Here is an 18913-nt window from a genome sequence, read left to right as displayed (position 1 = left end):
CCGCGCACTCCTCCCCAAAACTGACGCGTCTCCCCTGACCCCGGGGTCAGAAAGATTTATTACTTCCTCGGCGAGCGAGAAGCCGCAGACCGGCCGGGGCGCGCGAGCCGGGAGCGGGAAGCCTGCAAGCGGCGCTCGGCGTCCTGGGAGCGCGCTCCGGGCCCGGGGGCGTCCTGGGCCCGCGAGCGGCGGGCGGTGCCGACGCCGAGGGGGAGCCGAGGGGGCGGGGGTGGCTGCCGGGGGCGCGGGGGGCGGGGCTGCGGGCTTCTGCCCAACTTTATCGCCGGCTCTTTCCGACCGCAGAAACGTGCGGCTGAGCCCGGCGGCCGCAAGGAGTCTCCCAAGTTTCTCCGAGCCCCGCGCCCGCGCCCGCGCCCAGGAGCTACGGCCCGGGTCGTGGGGGCGGCGGCCCGAGCGGCGTCCGGGGACTCGAGCCCCGACCTCCAGCCCCCGCGGCGGCGGCGGCGGCGGCAGCGGCGGCGGCGGGAGCCCGGCTCGGCGAGGGGGCGGGGGCGGGCGCGGGACGGGCGGCGGAGGAGGGCGGCGCGGCGAGGGGGAGGAGCCGCGGCGACGGACGGCGGCGCGCACCAACCCGGCGCAGGCTGGCAGGAGCGCGCAGAGGCTGGCCCGGGCGCGCTGCAGCCGCTCGGCGTAGGGGGAGTCGGGTAGCAGCATCCTCCCGGGCGCCGCTTTCGCGCGGCGGCGGCGGCTTCCTCTGCCTCCTCTGCCCCGAGACCTCGTTGGCCCGGAGCGGCTGGTGCCGGGGGGCGGGCCGGCAAGGGGGCGCTGCGGACTCGGGCTCCCCGGCCGACTGCTGTGCGCGGCGAGCCCTCCCGGGCCAGTCGGAGGCTGCGGAGCGGCGGGCGCCGCCGGCAATGCCGGCCCGGGCATCCTCCGAGTGATGGGAGAAGCCGCCGCCGCCGCCGCCGCCGCCGCTGCGGGGTCGCGCTGCGCCCCATCCGCCGCCGCCGGAGGGATGGGAAGATTCCGGGCGCGGAGGCCGAGAGCCGGGAAGGCGGAGCCGCTCTGCCGGGAGCTGGGTCCCGCCTGAGCCCCCTCCCCCCGCCGGCTTCGCCCCCCGGGGCGAGGAAGGAAGCTGCGGTCTCGAGAGGGCGGCGGAGGCGCCTGGAGCCGGGCGCGCTGGGCTCGGCGAGCGCGGAGCGGGCTTCCAGGCCCCGTGAAAGTTTCCCTTCCCGAGCCGCGGGGCGCCCGCCGCCCGGAAACTGCCCGGGGCGTGGGCTGCACGGCCCCGCGGCCCCCCGCGAGGCGGGGACTCCCGGGACAGACCGTGCGCGAGAAGTCGGGGAGCGGGCGGCAGCAGCAGCGACCAGCCGGCCGTGATCCCGGGCGGCTCCGGGGTGCGCCCGCGGCTCCAGGTGAGCGGGGAGCCCGGCGGACCCGAGGGTGGGCGTTACTCAGGTGGAGGCGGCGCACGGGGAGGAGGCCTGGGGCTCACGGGCTCCCTCCGCTTGCCCTCGCAGGTCCTTCCCGGAGCCGCTGCCATGGGAGAGCCCGCCCTGGGCGTCGGGGACCAGCCGCCGCTGCCGCCGCGCCCGCCCCGGAGCCGCGGCCCCAGTCCCCGCGCCCGAAGCCGGCCCGCCGCGTCCCGGTCCTGGGCTGCAGGGCCGCCTCCGCCGCGCCGCCGGCCCCGGCTGTGCCTGTGATGAGCCGCAGCCCGCCGCGAGCCCTGCCCCCGGGCGCGCCCCCCCGGCTGCTCCCGGCCGCGCCTGCAGCCGCGCCGCGCGCCCTGCTCTCGCCGTGGCCCCGGCGCCCGGGCCGTCGCTGGCCCGCGTCCCCGCTCGGAATGAAGGTGTTCCGCAGGAAGGCGCTGGTGCTGTGCGCGGGCTACGCGCTGCTGCTGGTGCTCACCATGCTCAACCTCCTGGACTACAAGTGGCACAAGGAGCCGCTGCAGCAGTGCGGCCCCGACGGGCCGCCGGGCGCCGCGGCGGGGGCGGCTGGGGGCGGCTGGGGGCGCCCGGGCCCCCCCCCGGCGGCGCCGCCCCGCGCACACACCCGCCTGGACCCCCGTACTCCGCACCGCCCTCCTGCCGCCGTCGGGGCGGCCCCCGCCGCTGCAGCCGCCGCCGCCGCCGCCGCCGCCGCCGCAGCCGCCGCCGCAGCAGCCGGGGCCGCGGGGGCCGCGGGGGCCGGGGGGGCCGGGGCCCCTCCCCGCAATGGCACTCGGGGCCCCGGGGCTGGCGGAGACAAGAGGCAGTTGGTGTACGTGTTCACCACGTGGCGCTCGGGCTCATCGTTCTTCGGTGAGCTCTTCAACCAGAACCCCGAGGTGTTCTTCCTCTACGAGCCGGTGTGGCACGTGTGGCAAAAACTGTACCCGGGGGACGCGGTTTCCCTGCAAGGGGCCGCGCGGGACATGCTGAGCGCGCTCTACCGCTGCGACCTCTCGGTCTTCCAGCTGTACAGCCCCGCGGGCAGCGGGGGGCGCAACCTCACCACGCTGGGCATTTTCGGCGCGGCCACCAACAAGGTGGTGTGCTCGTCGCCGCTCTGCCCCGCCTACCGCAAGGAGGTCGTGGGGCTGGTGGACGACCGCGTGTGCAAGAAGTGCCCGCCGCAGCGCCTGGCGCGCTTCGAGGAGGAGTGCCGCAAGTACCGCACGCTGGTCATCAAGGGCGTGCGTGTCTTCGACGTGGCCGTGTTGGCGCCGCTGCTGCGCGACCCTGCCTTGGACCTCAAGGTCATCCACCTGGTGCGCGATCCGCGGGCCGTGGCCTCCTCGCGCATCCGCTCGCGCCACGGGCTCATCCGCGAGAGCCTCCAGGTGGTGCGCAGCCGGGACCCGCGAGCCCACCGCATGCCCTTCCTGGAGGCCGCCGGCCACAAGCTGGGCGTCAAGAAGGAGGGCGTGGGCGGCCCGGCGGACTACCACGCGCTCGGCGCGATGGAGGTGATCTGCAACAGCATGGCCAAGACGCTGCAGACGGCGCTGCAGCCCCCCGACTGGCTGCAGGGCCACTACCTGGTGGTGCGGTACGAGGACCTGGTGGGAGACCCCGTCAAGACCCTGCGGCGGGTGTACGACTTTGTGGGGCTGCTGGTGAGCCCCGAAATGGAGCAGTTCGCCCTCAACATGACCAGCGGCTCGGGCTCCTCCTCCAAGCCTTTCGTGGTGTCGGCGCGCAATGCCACGCAGGCCGCCAACGCCTGGCGGACGGCCCTCACCTTCCAGCAGATCAAGCAGGTGGAGGAGTTTTGCTACCAGCCCATGGCGGTGCTGGGCTACGAGCGGGTCAATAGCCCCGAGGAGGTCAAAGACCTCAGTAAGACCCTGCTCCGGAAGCCCCGGCTCTGAGAGGGTTTCCTGGGAGACCCGACTCCCTGTGGAGACAACACCCACGGGAGGACTGTGGTGTATTTAAACAAAACAGCCGAGACCCAAAACTGAGGAAGCCCACATATTCTATTATAGATATATAATATAAATAACCACACAGGCACTTGCTGTCAATGTTTTGAGTCATTGAATTTCAAGGAACAGCCACAATACACACCCATCTCAGAAAAGGCAAGACTTGAAAGTTCTGACCCGCTCCCCTCCTCTCCACTCCCCTGCCTTTCCTCCCCTCTCCTCCCCTCTCCTCCCCTCTCTCCTACCCGCCTTCCGCTTTGAAGTGGGATGTTGATTCCATCAAGGCCCAGTCCCCTAAATCTTGTTTACAAAACGTTCGTGGTATCTGTGAACATGTAAAAGAGTAATTTGGATGTGAGGGGTGGGGTGGAGAAAGGAGAAGTCGTCCAGGAGCTCAGAGCTCCCGATTGGGCATGATAAACCGAGGAGGCATTCTTCTAAAAGTAGATTGTGTTAAAAAAAAAAAAAAAAAAAGCAAAGGTTATTCGTGAGTATTAATAAAAAAAAAAGATAATAAATAATATTCTTTTTACTATCTGCCTCCATTACTTTGGGTTTACCTGTGCAGCTTCAGACGGAATTTGCTTCCCCTCCCCCGACCCCCTTTTCCCAGTCTGTTTCCTAGAAAACCCGCTGAGATGGGTGGGAGCAGCTTCTGACTCCTCCATAAGAACCTTGGAGTTGTTTTCTCACATGTAAATCACAGCCTGTCAGGTGCGCAGGAATGGGAACAAACCTTCAAATTCTAAAGGCAAAAAAACCCCCCAAGCGAGGCAGTGGAGGGAAAAGCTCCCACTACTTTCCTGTTGCACTTTGAGCTCAGAAAGGAAGAAGCGACCCCCCTTGGGGATTTGCAGGCATTCGGTTTTGATTACTGTTCAGTTAAGACTGGGGAACCTTGAAGCAGAGACCTGTTTTGGTTCTGAGCTTAGTTCAGAAAAAGGATTTTTTTTTTTTTGAAGAAAAGTCTATAAGAACAAAAAATTCTACTGATTAAAACACAGAGCTCAAAGAATCTGAGTGAACATATTGTTGACGACTGTAGCCACTACTTTGGTTAGAAAAATGACAAGTATCTATGTCTGGAGTGTTTTTCTGCCTGTGACAACAGTAGTACATGGAGGCATTTGAAAAGGAAGTTTTACCTGAGAACCATAAGGGCACTCCCAGGCGTTTCCTTTTCTTCCTCGCTTCCCATTCAAAGGAGTGCAAAACAGAATGTGAATTTATAATGGCTTAACTTGGGATGCCCATGGGGGTGCATTACTTTTCCTTCCTTACTGTGTTTCCTAAAAGTAAAATTGCAAGAAGCTATAACATGTTGCAGACAGTATAAGGCTTCAGCCAAGAGCCTCTTTTAGATATGAAAATGAATTCTGGGAAAGAGGAAATGAAAATGAATTATGAGTAAGTGTGTTGGATTTGGAGATTTGGTATTTTCCAGGGAGAAAACCATGCCAGTTTTCCTGTAGTGGCAATGGTGTGCTGCTGTCCTGAGCCTATTTCTATGGAAGCATTCTGTGGAATGTCACATTACAATATAAAGTCACAAAGCCCCAACAGGAACAGGAGGCAGTGTAGTTATTTATCTCATTATATACGGTACAAGTTCAATAACATCATGGCTTTATTTTACTATAATTTATTGTGAAACCTCTTGTAGGCCAACCTGTGTTGATTCAATGCTGGGGATTTTAAGGAAAATATGATGGAGAATAATATGTACATGGGAAAGACTTTAACACAAGATGATTCTCAAGTATAATATTCATTACAATGTGAAATCTAACTACACTGTTAAGAATTCGAGATGAAAAAAAAAGCACAGAAGTTTAAAAAAAAACAGTTGTATTTAGCAGTGGGTTTTATAACACACGCTAGAATGGTTAGTTCCTAATGTCCTAAAGTAGTTTATAGTGCTGTGTTTATTAAACCGGATTACGGCTATAACACACTGATCATGTTTTCTATGATATTTTCATTGTAGCACCTCTGCTGAATTATCATCGGCCACAGTAGAATATTTGCAATAGCTTTAATTTAAGAATACTTTAAAATTAAGTGAACAAAATAAATATTAATGTTGGATGACTACAGACGAAACAGGTTTAACAGGAAATCAAGGCAGCATCATTAAAAAGCAACCATTCTGAATAAAATAACCATCTAAAAACAAATTTCATGTGGCGTTAGAAATCAGCTCTCAGCACTTAATCACGGTGAAATTCATGCTTCGTTTTGGAGTGAAGGATTTCTAAACAGTTGAATTCATTCTTCCCTCAGTATATCTAGGTCCCTGGGGTTAAAGTAGAATTGCGATGTTTTGGGATCTCGTATTTAAGGAAATATTGGATGCTGCGTGGAGCCTTTGCAGCCTGCAGAGCATTTGTGGCTTCTGCTCAGATGAAATTTTAAGCATAAACACCAATATTTGTCTCCTTGCTGTGTTTGAACGGGGTTTCTGCCCAATACCCTTGTTTGTGGCAGATGCGTTCTCTCCACTCTGCTGCTCTGTGATCTGCAAAGGTGAATTGTTGCTCCTGGAGATTTGTACCTAGCTGCATTCTAGGAAAGCAAGACAGGTGTAGTTGCCCCTAACAGCCGAGCTAGCCGTATCGGTGACATTCAGCTTCCACGGGTTTGAGAAGGAGAGCAGCATTTTTTTTTTTTCCCTTTGGTGTTAATAAGCTCCTGTCAGCCCTTGGTGCAAGCAGACCTGTGCCACAACAAATTGCAACAGAGCCCGTGGTGAGTGTTTCAGAGGCAGCACATGGAAAGGAGATCCTTTCAGATTTCCCAACTTGGCGCTCTGGCCATCAGCGGGAGGAAATCTTCAGAGCAGGTTATCAGAGTGATTTTTATTTTCAAATTCCGCTCAGCTGATAGCACGCCTGAGCCACCCCTTTGCCTTTGGAATGCCTTTGTTAATTAGAAAGCTCTATTTATAAAGAAGTCTACCGGGTGCATTTAGTCAACAAATATGAGTTTGGAACAAGGCAGTGGCACCGGCTGGGGGCTTGAATTTCAGGGAGCTCAGAGGCCCTCAAAGGCCTCATTCAGGCTGACTCGTGGATGTCTTGCAGGCAGGGGCTGGGGCAAATCCTCTGCCCTCTGGTGTCCACCGCCTAGGGAGTCCTTGATAAACACTCAACGAGTAAGTGAATGAAACACAGAACTATCAAAATTGCAAAGCGCTCGGAAGGGAAAGAGTGGAAAGAATGTGTTACCTGTTTGGAAAAATCTTCAGGCCGTTCCCCCCAAGTTGGCCCGAGAAAGGGGGCCCTGGGCTCTACTAAGATGTGGGGAGTGGGCAACGGGAACATCTTCGATCTTTTCCACGGTGACCCGGTAGAGGCTAGGATTTCCCGCAGATGAATTAGGAACAAAAATGCAGAATTTCTGAGCGTGGAGAAGAAGTAAACATTTCCAAACGAGGGGTTTGGCGTTTATTATTTGTTTCCCCACTTGCTTTAACAAGATAAAGGCAGGGATCGAAACATCCCTGCAGAACAAATGCTGCCTTGGTACTCAAGGGAGGGCGATAAGGTCGTAATATTTATTTATTATTTTGCGTGCTTCGAACGTACAGTTTAAAGGACCGGGAGGTGGATTTCGGCCAGGCATAGGAATAGTTACTTTCAGGGAGTTTGGCCCATTGTGGACGCTGCATGAGACCCAGGCGGCCTGTTCCCGGGCATCCCCGGCTGCCTGTGGCCAGGGCTGTCCAGGATTTCACGTTGCAAACGGTATAGTTGCGGCTGGATTACACTGTCGGTGTGACATTAATGTGAATCTGAGTGAGGCTGTTAATTAATATTCCCTGGGTCTGAGCAATGAAATAAAGATCATGTTTGAAACCCCGTCTCTAGAGATGACTTGAGAAAGACCGAGAGGGAAATAAAAAGGCTCGTCTTATCTGTAGTCGTGAATGAGGCCGAGGTGTCACTTTCCTACCCTCCCCCAGCCACCCCCCCACCATACACACACACAACACCCACGCGCACCCACAGGGGTAACTGAGTTCCTGCACTGTCTTCAGGTCTGGAAAAGAGACTAAGTGCCAGCGGAGAGGTATGTGGGGAGGGATGCTTTTGATCCTGGGCCTCGGGAGAGTGAGTGGCCAATGATTCTATCAGAACCTCTGACAGATCTGTGTCAGGGTCCGGTGTGGGTGGACAGCTAGTGAATGACAATCGCAGTGCGAGGATCGGCCTGAGCTGCGTCACGGGGTGGCTTGAGGCAGATGTGCAGCTGACAGACCCCTCTGTCACTCACCTTGAGGAGGCCCTTTCAGATCTGTCACGGGATCCTTTCCCTCCTTTCTGGACATCCCAGCTGCTACGTGTGCAGTTCCAGCTCACGGCCACTGAGCTGCTCGGGTACAGGCTCCCGTACAAGTGTTTAATAATTGAAATTACAGGGCTTGACTTTTATTACAGCTGATGCAATTCTGCACACCCTTAATCAAATTATGCTAAGGAAACTGTTAAATTCTGAATAACACATTAAGCTTATAGAATGGGAAACTTTATGAACCGGTGTTTGGAGGTGGTATTGTTTGTAAACCCGAAGGAGCCTGGAAGGAGTGAGGGCCTATCTGCGTACTTGGCAGGATGACAGACAACGAGAACCTATATGGCTGAGGCCAAAGCTTGACTTTTGGTCAAACCAGTTATTTGTAATCAGATGTCAAAGTGTTTTGGGGCTGCTCAAGCTTGCAGTTTGTGATCATCACCCTGCCGAGTGAATGACTGGTGAAGATGATCACGATGATCAGAATGGCTCCCATCTTGGGGATGTGTAGGCAGGGCTTGACAGAAACACACCGTGAAGCACTTAGCCCTCTAGACAGGACCAGATGCGTAATTTATGGAGCTCAGTGCAGAATGAAAGTGGGGAGCCTCTTTTAAAAAACTCTGAAGCATTTCAACTCAGCAACAGCAACGAATTAAACCAAGCCGGGGGTCCTTCTGTGCGTGGGGCCTGCATATCTGCACAGCTTGTGTGCCGTGGAGGCAGTCCTGCAGCCAGGTGTGGAGACAGAAATGCCTAAAAGCAGGAGAGAGCAAGTAATGGTGGCCTGCAAGTCCCTGGGAAATGGGCGCAAAGGTAGGAGTTACTGTGTGCAACTATAATTAAGGCAAAGACATCCTAGCGAGACAGATGCACTTTGCATGAAGGAATTCTAAGGAGGGGAATGCACACATGACAAGTAATCCTTAGTAATTGTGGCAGGTGATTGACAAGCCCCTGTGAGTCATCAGTTGGGCTTGAGAACACTTGAGGCTGAGTGTTCTCAGGACTGGTCCGGCCCTAGACAGCTTGTGTATTTGTGCGAACGGCCATAAGAACAGGTTAGACATCTTCCATGAAGATGGAAAATGCACTTCCTCCTCGTCCTCAGCATGTGGATACTGGCAAGTTCCACTAATGATAATGTTTCTTCTGGAACTACCACGGGACTCTATTTGCTTTGTGTATGATAGAGAGGGAAAGTCTACCGTAGGGAAGAGCAAAAGGTCCAGTCACGGTAAACTCAAGGAGTAAAGGTGCAAGATGCACTAAGCCACCTGGTGCCCCCTCGTGCTAAGTATAGTTGGCTAAGTTTATTTTCATTATAGGTGTGATACATCCCATTGCCCTCCGGGTAGCAGTTCTCCACCCTCACCACCTCTCTCCTGCCTCTCATTTCTTTTCTGCTTTGTGAACTCCTACTCATAATTGAAGGTCCTGGATCTTTCCAAAGGTGTTATTTATGGGTCCTCCTCGAAGATGCAGAACTTTCTGTTCCCTACTTCCCCTTACTGCCTCGGGCACAGATCGATCTATCGGTGTGGGCCACTGTAGATTGAGACTCTGGTCATTGCCTTTTTCCTCTCCTAGTCTAGGTTCTCCAGGAGGGAAGGGACCAGAGCCCATTTGCGTGTGTGTCTCCCCAACACAGGTCTTTAGTAAGTGAGCACAAAATAGGAGATGTAGCCCAAGAAGACAGAGCAAAAGGGATTGGGGGGCAGACGCTGTGTCCAAGGGGCTTTGGAGTAGTACAATCACCTGCCACAATTACTAAGGATTACTTGTCATGTGTGCATTCCCCTCCTTAGAATTCCTTCATGCAAAGTGCATCTGTCTCGCTAGGATGCCTTTGCCTTAATTATAGTTGCACACAGTAACTCCTACCTTTGCACCCATTTCCCAGTAGTACCATGATGTCTTGAACTACATATGTGTGGCAGACAGAGGCTGAAAAAGAAGGCACATTAATATAGACGAAAATAATATACCAAATAATGTCTGTGAAAGGCCTCAAATGCAATCCTAACATATTAGTGTTTGAAACAGAGACACCATAATGGAGGCCCACAAAAAGAAAAATAACAACTGGACCCCGGTCAAAGAGAAATGAGGCAATTTTTAAAGAGCCCAGTAGGATAATGTATTACTGTAAAGGAGGCCGAGGCTGTGTATTTGTTTTTGACACGTGGAGCTCACCTCCACTGCGATTCTCTTTTAACCTTTCCAGGGACTGGAAATTTTCGAGAAACAACATGGAGGTCTAAATATTCCATTTCCATTTCCAGATGTCCCAGTTACCCTGGCAAACTCGTATCCTCTCGAGGGCTGACCGAGCTCCTGGGAGGAATTGAAATATTTGATGTTCTCATATTGGTGCTCAGTACCTTTAGATGAAGGAGGGTATTATCTGTTATTCCTTTTTAAAAGGAAACATATAAATGAAACACATTTTCTTTCTGGAACAATGGCATCCGCATTTACAGGTTTTAGCCCTGTTATTTAACCAGCCCTACTTGCTGGTGAGACCAGTATCCTTCCCAGGACGTGAATTCCAAGTGCTCTTTCTTTAGGTTAAGTCTTTGTTGCACATAGTTTTTCATTTATTTTTTCCCCATTTCCCAAGTGACTTCTTGATGTGCTGTGCTCTTTATAACTTGCGATCCCCATTTTAATTTCACTTTTAAGTGCCATCAGTAGCAGTAGTGGTGGTAATAATCATAATACCATCGTTTACCCTTTGTAGATCATTTGTTATGTGCCAGTCACTGTGCACAGCACTTTTTCTGTGTGATTCTATTTTATTCTCACAACAATCCTATGGAATAAGTATTATTATTGTCCCTATTTTCCAGAAGAACAATATAGATTCAGATGGGTCATTTTCCTAAGGTCACATAGCTAGTGAGTGACAAAGCCTCTTTCCTTTTGCTTGGTGGATCAGAGATCACACTGTTTCGTTAAGGGGTATCAACAAAACGGCAAGTCTCTTTGTCCCCACCAAAATGCTTTCTGAGGAGTACCTCCTGAATGCTGGAGGCATTATGCCTTCAGCCAAAAAACAGGTATGGATCTGTACCTTTAGAGATGCGTTTTTATGCAGCAGAAAGAGAAAGGGAACTGTTGGTTTCAGTGCTGTTGGACAAAATTCCTCTTAGAATGGCCTTCGTTGGCCAAACAAGTAACGGGCCATTTGGGGGGTGGGAGGAAGATCTGTGTGACACCTGGACAGGACATTTGGGAGTTGGGAGAAAGAGAGTGAACGGAGATGGGAGAGCTAAAGGAGGAAATGACAGGGGACAAACAATGTGACAGGGGTCTCAGGATGTTGGGGTCCAAGGATGCTCCCCAGAAGAGAATGGCCAGGGGCAGGAAAATTGGCATTATTTGCCGTACTGAGCAGCACTGTAGCTGCCTATGTGGCCCAAACCTCCAGTAAAGGCTGCTACATGCCTCACCTTGGGTGGTTGCTGCTTTGCAGGCGGAAGGGATCAGAGTAGTGCTAGCCCGGCTGGCATGGGGCAAGAGACCACAGGAGGCGAAATGCAGAGAAGCAATTGCAAATTCTGTAGTTGACTTGGGAAGTGTTGGCTTATCCCAGGAGTCCCTGGGGGAATTTGGGACGGAGGGGATTTTCTCTCCCAGAGTGAGATGAGGCTTCTAGGCAATCTTCATCTAAGTTATACAGGACAAGGTAGCCTGAGCACAGCTCAAGGAAGGGGAATGTCAGGAGGCTGATATACATGGCTTGTTAACTGTTCAAGGGTAGGAACGCGGTGGGCGTCTGGAGACCTAGCGAAGTCGGGAAGTATTGGCGTGTTATAAAAATTGGTGTGACAGAGTCAGCTCAGTCATTTACAAGTGTGAAAGCTGAGGTGCAGAAAGGCCGTGAGATGTGCTCCGTGTCCCCGGTTGGAAGAGGAGCACAAACTAGAAATCACAGCTCCTGATTCCCAATCAGGGGGTGGGGGTGGGGGGTGGAGGGGGCTCTAACATATTCTCGTCCTAGGACTTTTTGTTTTCTTGGTTCCTACCAGTCTTTTGACCACTGCAGTGTTTCTCAATGTCTTTATAGAATGTCTAGGGTCAGAGAAGGAGTGCCCTTTGGGATTCTGGTCAAGATATAATAGGAGATGAGGTTGAAAGCAAAGCAGAAGGCTGAGTTTCTGGGTGGTCTGAAAATGTCATTCTTTTGGGCATCAGTCAAGGTCCTTTGGTTGCAAAACTGACTCATCTACATTGAAAAAATAGCAGATTAACTGGAAAAGATGTGTGGAGCCTACAAAATTGAAGAACAGCTAAGGAGCAAGGCTGGACACTTTGGTTTCCTCTCTTCCCCTCTCCCCTGTCCTCCTCTCCGCTCCTCTCTTCTTTCACTCTCCTTTTCTTTCTCTTTTCCCTCCTTCCCTCCCTCCCTTCTTTCCTTCCATCTTTCCTTCCTTTCTTCCTTTCCTCCCTCTCTCCTTCCTTTCTTTTTACTTTCCTTTTTGTCTGTCTCCCTCTCCCTTTCCCTTTGTCCCTGCCTCTCTCCCTTTCTCCCTTCTTTGCCTTGCTTCACACATTCAGTTTTTAAAATGCTGGGTGAGAGAGCTGCATTGGCTGAGGTTGGGTCAGGTGCCTGTTCCTTGGCATCTGAGCAGGACACCTGCACACAATGCGGGGAAGTAGTTTCCCACAAGAAAATCAGAATGCAATTATCAAAAGTAGGGGGATGGATGCCAGGTGGCTTTAAACCAATAAATGTCTTTTATATTCATTTACACACTTATTATTCTCCTGTTATCTTGAATAATTGGGGGCTATTTTCTTTAGAGTCCACTACACACAAGGTGGCTCACTCCGCATTGTTGTGTTAAAATGAGGCAGAGCTGTGCCTCATTAGTTAATTGGGCCACCATGCCTGTTGGACATAAATAAGAACATTTACTAATTTTGTCTTAAGTAATGTGGATAAATGAGGCTCCAGATGGAATTTATGTAGCAAAATTCATGTAGATACTGTATTTTGTTATGTGCTTTCCTTCAGGTTTTAGTAATAATGCCACCCTATAGTTCCATAAGGCTTTGTAACTTGCCCAGGATGGCAGATAAAGCTGGTTTCCCACCCACTATCCATTCTCCCCTTCTTTCTTACTCACAGAACCTTCATTTTGTTCAAGGAGACAATATACTCAGCTGAAAATATTTCCCAGTCTCCTTTGGAGATAGGTATGATCACGTGACAGCCAGTGAGTTGTAGGTAAATGGAAGTCTGCTGGGGATTTGGGGGCCAGTGTTATGTTTCTGACACAGAGCTTTTTCTTGCCTGGTTTGTCTTCTTCCTTTCTCCCTCCCTCCTTTTCTTGCTCATCTTTCCTGCAGATTGAATCTGAAGTGGGGCCTCTATTTTGTGAGTGAGACGCAGCCATGAAGGTAAGGGGAGCTTGCAGAAAGAGAAGCGGGGGACACTGGCGATACAGGGGAGCCGGCTTTGGACTGCCAGTCTTCAGAATACCTGTGATGTGGGACAAATCAACATTTAATTGTTTCCGCTCTTGCTGCCAATGTTTTTGTCACAGCCAAACATAATCTTAATGAATATACTAAATATTCTCACCGATGTTTTATTGGATCACTTGAGGCAGAAGTAAGATCCTGATCCACCTTTTACAGGACCCGGTGGTCGGAGAGGCTAAGTTGTTTGCTCATGGTCTCACAGTGTAGTCGATGTCACTTTTGATGCTCAAGTTAGTGCTCTTTTCATTCAGCCAGCAGTTCTCAACTGGGTGTGGGACTGTTTCTACAATCTTACCGGGAGGGTGGGTTGGGGGCCATGTGGTGTGTGTGTGTGTGTGTGTGTGTGTGTGTGTGTGTATGTGTAGTGTTTTGCCATGACTGGGGAGTAATGTTGAATGTTCTACTATACACAGAAGAGTTCCACGTAATGAAGAATTGTCCCACTAGAAATGCCAATAGTGGTTCTATTGAGAAACACAGAACTAAATTAAGCCAAAGAGAATTATGGACTTACTGACTCAAAGTCAGGGAAAAGGCTGGCTCATAATGATACTCAATAAATGTGAAATGATAATGATACCACCATCAGCAGCAGCATCATTATCACTGCTATTTTGGGCATTTGTGGTGATGATGAATATACCAGTTGCATGTTTCTCTAGCTATGTTTTACTGTTTTAGGTTAGGTGTGGAGAAGATGGCTCACCAGATAAATGGCTAATGGATAGGGGAAAACATAGGAGGGATACTAAATTCAGACTGTCAATGAGATCAAAGATTTGAGATTTTATATAAATAAAAATAAAATAAAAAAATCAAGTAATCTGGACAGGATAAGATGTAGAATGTTGATCAGGAATTTTTGAAACCTCCAGTCCTGTGGTTGTTACTGGTCAAGGGCTAAGACAGTTGAGTTGTGTTGGATCAAAGGTGGAAATGTTAAGAAGCTGAAGGGCTAAGATGTCAGATGGGTTTTTCCAACATGAATCCTGAAGTCACAGATAATGGTGGCAGAGGCCATGGTGGAGAGGAGATCATTGATCAGAGTGCTCAGATCTTGCAGGTGTCCCTGGTTTCTGAAGATGACACTGTCCTTGCCCACTACTTGTTTGGTCTCATCACATCCCAATGCATAAATCCGCATCGGTGTGCTCGTGCTTCGTGGAAGCTTCTATTCCACCAATGGAAAAGAAGTTTACACCAATGCTTTTTTCCTTTGAGTGCAAATTAGCACTCAGCTGCATCGTATTTATACTGGCTTTAAAATCTTTGATGTGTGTCAGTCTAGTCTGCGTTCCAATTTACCTCTAATCTCAGGAGCAATTTAACCACACTTTTCATTTCTTATCTCCTTCACAGAAAGTAGTGTAATGAAATATTTCTGGAGGGACTGAATCATACCGTGGTGGAGGTGGAGGTGGGGGTAGTGTTGAGTTGAAGGCCTCCAGCAAACCAGTGCGTGCCCAGTCCTTTCCGGACCTCGCATGCTTTGCCTTGAGGTTGGTCTGTTCTCCTCCCTCCACATCATTGATAGTATTTATCATGCATCCGTGCTTTTCTCCGTGCTCTCTTTGCCTCCCTGCACATGCTTCTATCATGCCTTTGTAGTGGTGATGGTGGGCTTTGGCTGCACCCAACCCTTGATTTTCTTTTGGGAATCCATGCCTCCTGCTTTCTTGGTACATGTGGTTCTGCTGGAGCCACCTCCACCCCAAACTCTACGGTTTGCCAGCCTGAAAGTCGGACCTTTCAGGACACAGTGATTGGTATGATTGGGGCTGAGCTCATGCCCCAATTAGCTCCCATGAGATAACTTGAAATTTTTCAGAGACATCTGGAATTGATAGGCACTCTTATTAGGACAGGGTATATGGACTGGCATCCAAGTTGCCTTGAGGAGAAAGGAGTTGAACCCCAGGAAGAAGAACAAAATGATGGAGAGAGAGAAACTAGGTATTGGTGATGTCATTTTAGCTCTGCTTCAAACTGGACCTGAAGTCGCTCTCACCTGGACTCTGCAAATTCAGGAGCCAGTTACAGTCCCTTTTTTCCTGCTTGATCCATTTTGGATGAGCTTTCTCTTCCTTGTAAATGGCAAGAATCTCAATGAATACTGTGTTATAAACTGCCTCTCCTATTACATGGCAGGCTCCTCTAAGCAGGGCCCTCGTCTTATCATGTTCGTGTTTTCAGTAGAAGGCACACTGCCTGGCACCTGGGACTTCTCCAAACCATATTTATTTAATGGTGAACCGAATGGTCTTGACCTCACTTTACAGCGTTGCTACTCAAAGTGGGGTCCTCAGATCAGCAGCATCAGTGCTCCATTATCCTGCCAGATTGGGATCTGCATTTTAGCAGGATCCCCAGATGATCTCTATGCACGTTAAAGTTTGGGAAGGACTGCTCTGCAGACCTATAGACGACTTCCTTTTGCAGACATCCAGCCTGGAGTGATGGAGCACATGCTGCAGCACCTTGGTTCAGTAAATTCTGGCTGCATGTCAGGCCTCTTCCATGGGCATTTTGCCCACAACTTTCCATAAATGTATAGATAAAGATGCTCAGAAAGCCAGGAGTGGCATCCGCAGCTGGTCCAGTCCCATTGAGGGAGGGAAGTGAAAGACCCCCATGGCTTCACCATAGATGCCTGGATCCCTCGCCGGCACCACGTCCTGGCAGCCTGCCAAGAGACTGAGCATTTGTTTATTTATGAATATGTTAACAACCCACTAGATTCTTTCTGGTTTTGGGAGCCTGGAGGCGGCTAATTGAAACCTGAACTGTCACAGTCTAGGGAATACTACACGTTAAAATGAATTCTGGGCTTCCATCCTGCAATGTTTTAGCCATGTAGCTGACTCAAGAATTTGGTTTTTAGGAGTCTTTTTGAGCATGCATTATTAGGAGAGGTAAAGGCAGACAATTATTGTGTAAATAGAAAAGATGAGGAACACCCTCATTTCGTAGCTTATTTTCAGGTGAGGAGACAGTGTGGCTTGTCAGACCCCCTAAAAATTGTATGTTAGCTATTAAAGGGCAATATAGATCTACCCCACCCCCCCATTTCTGCTCACTCCAATTAGTGCAAATGTATTTTACCATGAGGTTTACACCCAGCCATAGCACATGAAGTCTGATTGAATTTAGGAAACCAAATACGATCTCATGTAAGGATCGTATTTGCGTGTCTTCTATACGTGTGTACATGTGACATCAATGATCTGTACAATGTTTGAATAACACGAGGCAGAAAGAATGAGTCATTTCTTTTCTGCAACTTGAGAATTTGTTTAAAAATGGCTGCTAGGAGACTTTCAGCTGGGGGAAGAAGAACACACTCATATCTCTCTAACTGCAGTTTGCTGTCCTGGAAGTGGGAGCGATGACTGACTCAGCATTGTCCCTACGGGGACATGGTTCTGGCATTGCCATTGGCACTTGCTCTTCTAGGCTTTTCAAAAGACCTGAAATAATTCAGAATTTTGGCCACCATTTCTTCCAGGCTCTGGTCTACAATTGTCAGTCGGTTGTGTGTCAGTTCTCTGGATTGCAGTAACTTTCTGGTGATACTATCAGGGGACTTCCATGAGCTCTTACTTGTTTATAGATTGTGACCTTACCACTCTGATAAAAATAACCCAGTGTGGTAAGTTGCATTTTAATATCTAACATGTAACTCATCCTTTGTTTCTTTGGGGCACCCTTCATTCTAAGGGCCTTCGTTTACACAATTTTTGACAACCAACATGGTTTACAACTCAATAAATGGTAGAAAGCAAAGCCACTATTGACTAGACAAGACGCACAGTGGAACACACATTCAACTTGAGGTAGCCTGGAGAAGCGCTCCTTGGAAGAATTAGGTACAGTTGGCTACACCGGCTCTTACCAGTGAAGGCTGAAGACAGCCCTGAGTGTGGGGAAAAATCAAGAGCATGGCGAGAGATGGTTATTTACATGCTATATCCGTCTATCTAAATAAATACACATATGGATTTTTAAGGAAACTATTTCATTGGCAAATAGCATTTCAACACATCAGAGCTGAACAAAGGGGAGCTAAACACTCCACTTTGGGCTTAAGCACACCTAATGGCTGGTATCTCATCTAATAGGTACTTAATCTAATAGCCAATGGTGCAGATAATGCCTTCTTCCTCCAGGAGAGGTACCAGCCCTTTTAGATTTGCCAAGGCGGTGGTTGGTTCACTTTTCAAAAGCAACTTTGTATTTGCAAAGAATGGGTACAAAAGATTCTGCGTTGACTGCCAGAGGATGATAATAATCTGCCTACCTTGACTGAATGTACTGTGGTAGCACCGGTGCCGTGCATATATTCAACCTCACGGTTATCCCCTGACGCAGCCACTACACATGTCCATTTACAGATAGATGGTGGCTCAAGGAGGTAGAGGAACCTGCCCAGTGTTGTACACTAGCGGCCGTAGAGCCAGCCATCTCAGCCCGGAGCCCAAGGTCTTACCATCTAACTTTCTTTTCCCAGTTAGAGATTATTCTCATCTCAGACAGACATGGCTACCTTCTGTCAAGTTAAAAACATAGACTAGGCCTGATTGTTTGCCGAGAAGAGGAAAACATCACATAACTCCTTCCTCACCCAGTGTACTGACTGAGAAATCTTTGTTTTTTCACTTTTTCAGGTTGCTGTTGTTTAAAGAGAAATTCAGGGTGCACCTAGGTGATGCAGTTGGTCAAGCGTCTGACTCCTGATTTCAGCTCAGGTCGTGAGCTCTGGGTCATGGGATAGAGCCCCAAGTCCGGCTCCATGCTCAGCAGGGAGTCTGCTTGAGTTTCTCTCTTCCACTGCCCCTCCCTCTTGTGCTCTCTCTTTCTCTCTCAAATAAATTAATAAATATTTAAGAAAAAACTTCAAGTTAAAAAAAAAAAGAAAAAACTTCAAGTTATCTAATCCTAATTAGGACCTAATTTCTGATATATATATATATATATTTTTTTTTTTTAGATTATTTTTTATTTTTTATTTTTTAGAGAGACACAGAGAGAGTACAAGTAGGGAGAGGGGGAGAGGGAGAATCTCAAGCAGATCTGGTGCTGATCGTGGAGCCCCATGTGGACCTTGATATCACCATCCCAACATTACAACCTGAGCTGAACTCAAGAGTCAGATGCCCAATGGCCTGAACCCCTCAGGTGCCCCTCTAGTTTCTGATTTTTTTTTAAAGATTTATTTATTCATGAGAGACACAAAGAAAGAAAGAGGCAGAGACACAGGCAGAGGGAGAAGCAGGCTCCATGCAGGAAGCCTGATGCAGGACTCGATCCTGGGACTCCGGGACCACTCCGTGGGCCAAAGGCAGATGCTCAACCACTGAGCCACCCAGGCATCCCCCAATTTCCTATTTGAATCATCATCATGTATTGTCCATATTTTGAATCAAATGAATGGTTTTAATGCAAATGCCCAACCTGGGTGCATGAGGAAAAAAAATATTTCTGTTTGGGGGCCATTTAGAATCAGCCAACATGGAATGATTTAGGAGGACTTATTTACGTGTTTTCTCAATCAGAAGTCTAAGCAGGGGACCTCAAGGACCCCACTGTTAATAAAGACCCACATTTAAAACATAGTCACATGTGGATATTGGTGTTTTAGAGATTGGGTCCTCAAGGCATTATGAAGATATGGTATGATGTCTACAGTAGGTTGAAAACAAAATCTACAGTATTACGTACTTAAGAATAAGGGTACAGACAATGTGTGTGTGTGTG

The 18913-nt window shown here is 50.0% G+C and overlaps 1 protein-coding gene across 1 annotated transcript; it reads left to right on the top strand.

Moving 5' to 3' along the window:
* The first annotated feature begins 636 nt into the window (after positions 1 to 636).
* CHST2 (carbohydrate sulfotransferase 2) lies at positions 637 to 7230 on the top strand. Its single transcript, XM_077864854.1, has 2 exons — positions 637 to 1376; positions 1482 to 7230. The coding sequence occupies exon 2, from the start codon at positions 1664 to 1666 to the stop codon at positions 3314 to 3316; it is 1653 nt and encodes a 550-aa protein (XP_077720980.1). The 5' UTR covers positions 637 to 1376; positions 1482 to 1663; the 3' UTR covers positions 3317 to 7230.
* The last annotated feature ends 11683 nt before the right edge of the window (positions 7231 to 18913 follow it).

Source organism: Canis aureus, chromosome 22 (genome assembly GCF_053574225.1).
Source record: "Canis aureus isolate CA01 chromosome 22, VMU_Caureus_v.1.0, whole genome shotgun sequence".
Classification (NCBI taxonomy): Eukaryota; Metazoa; Chordata; class Mammalia; order Carnivora; family Canidae; genus Canis; species Canis aureus.
This window is presented reverse-complemented; position numbering and strand designations above follow the sequence as displayed.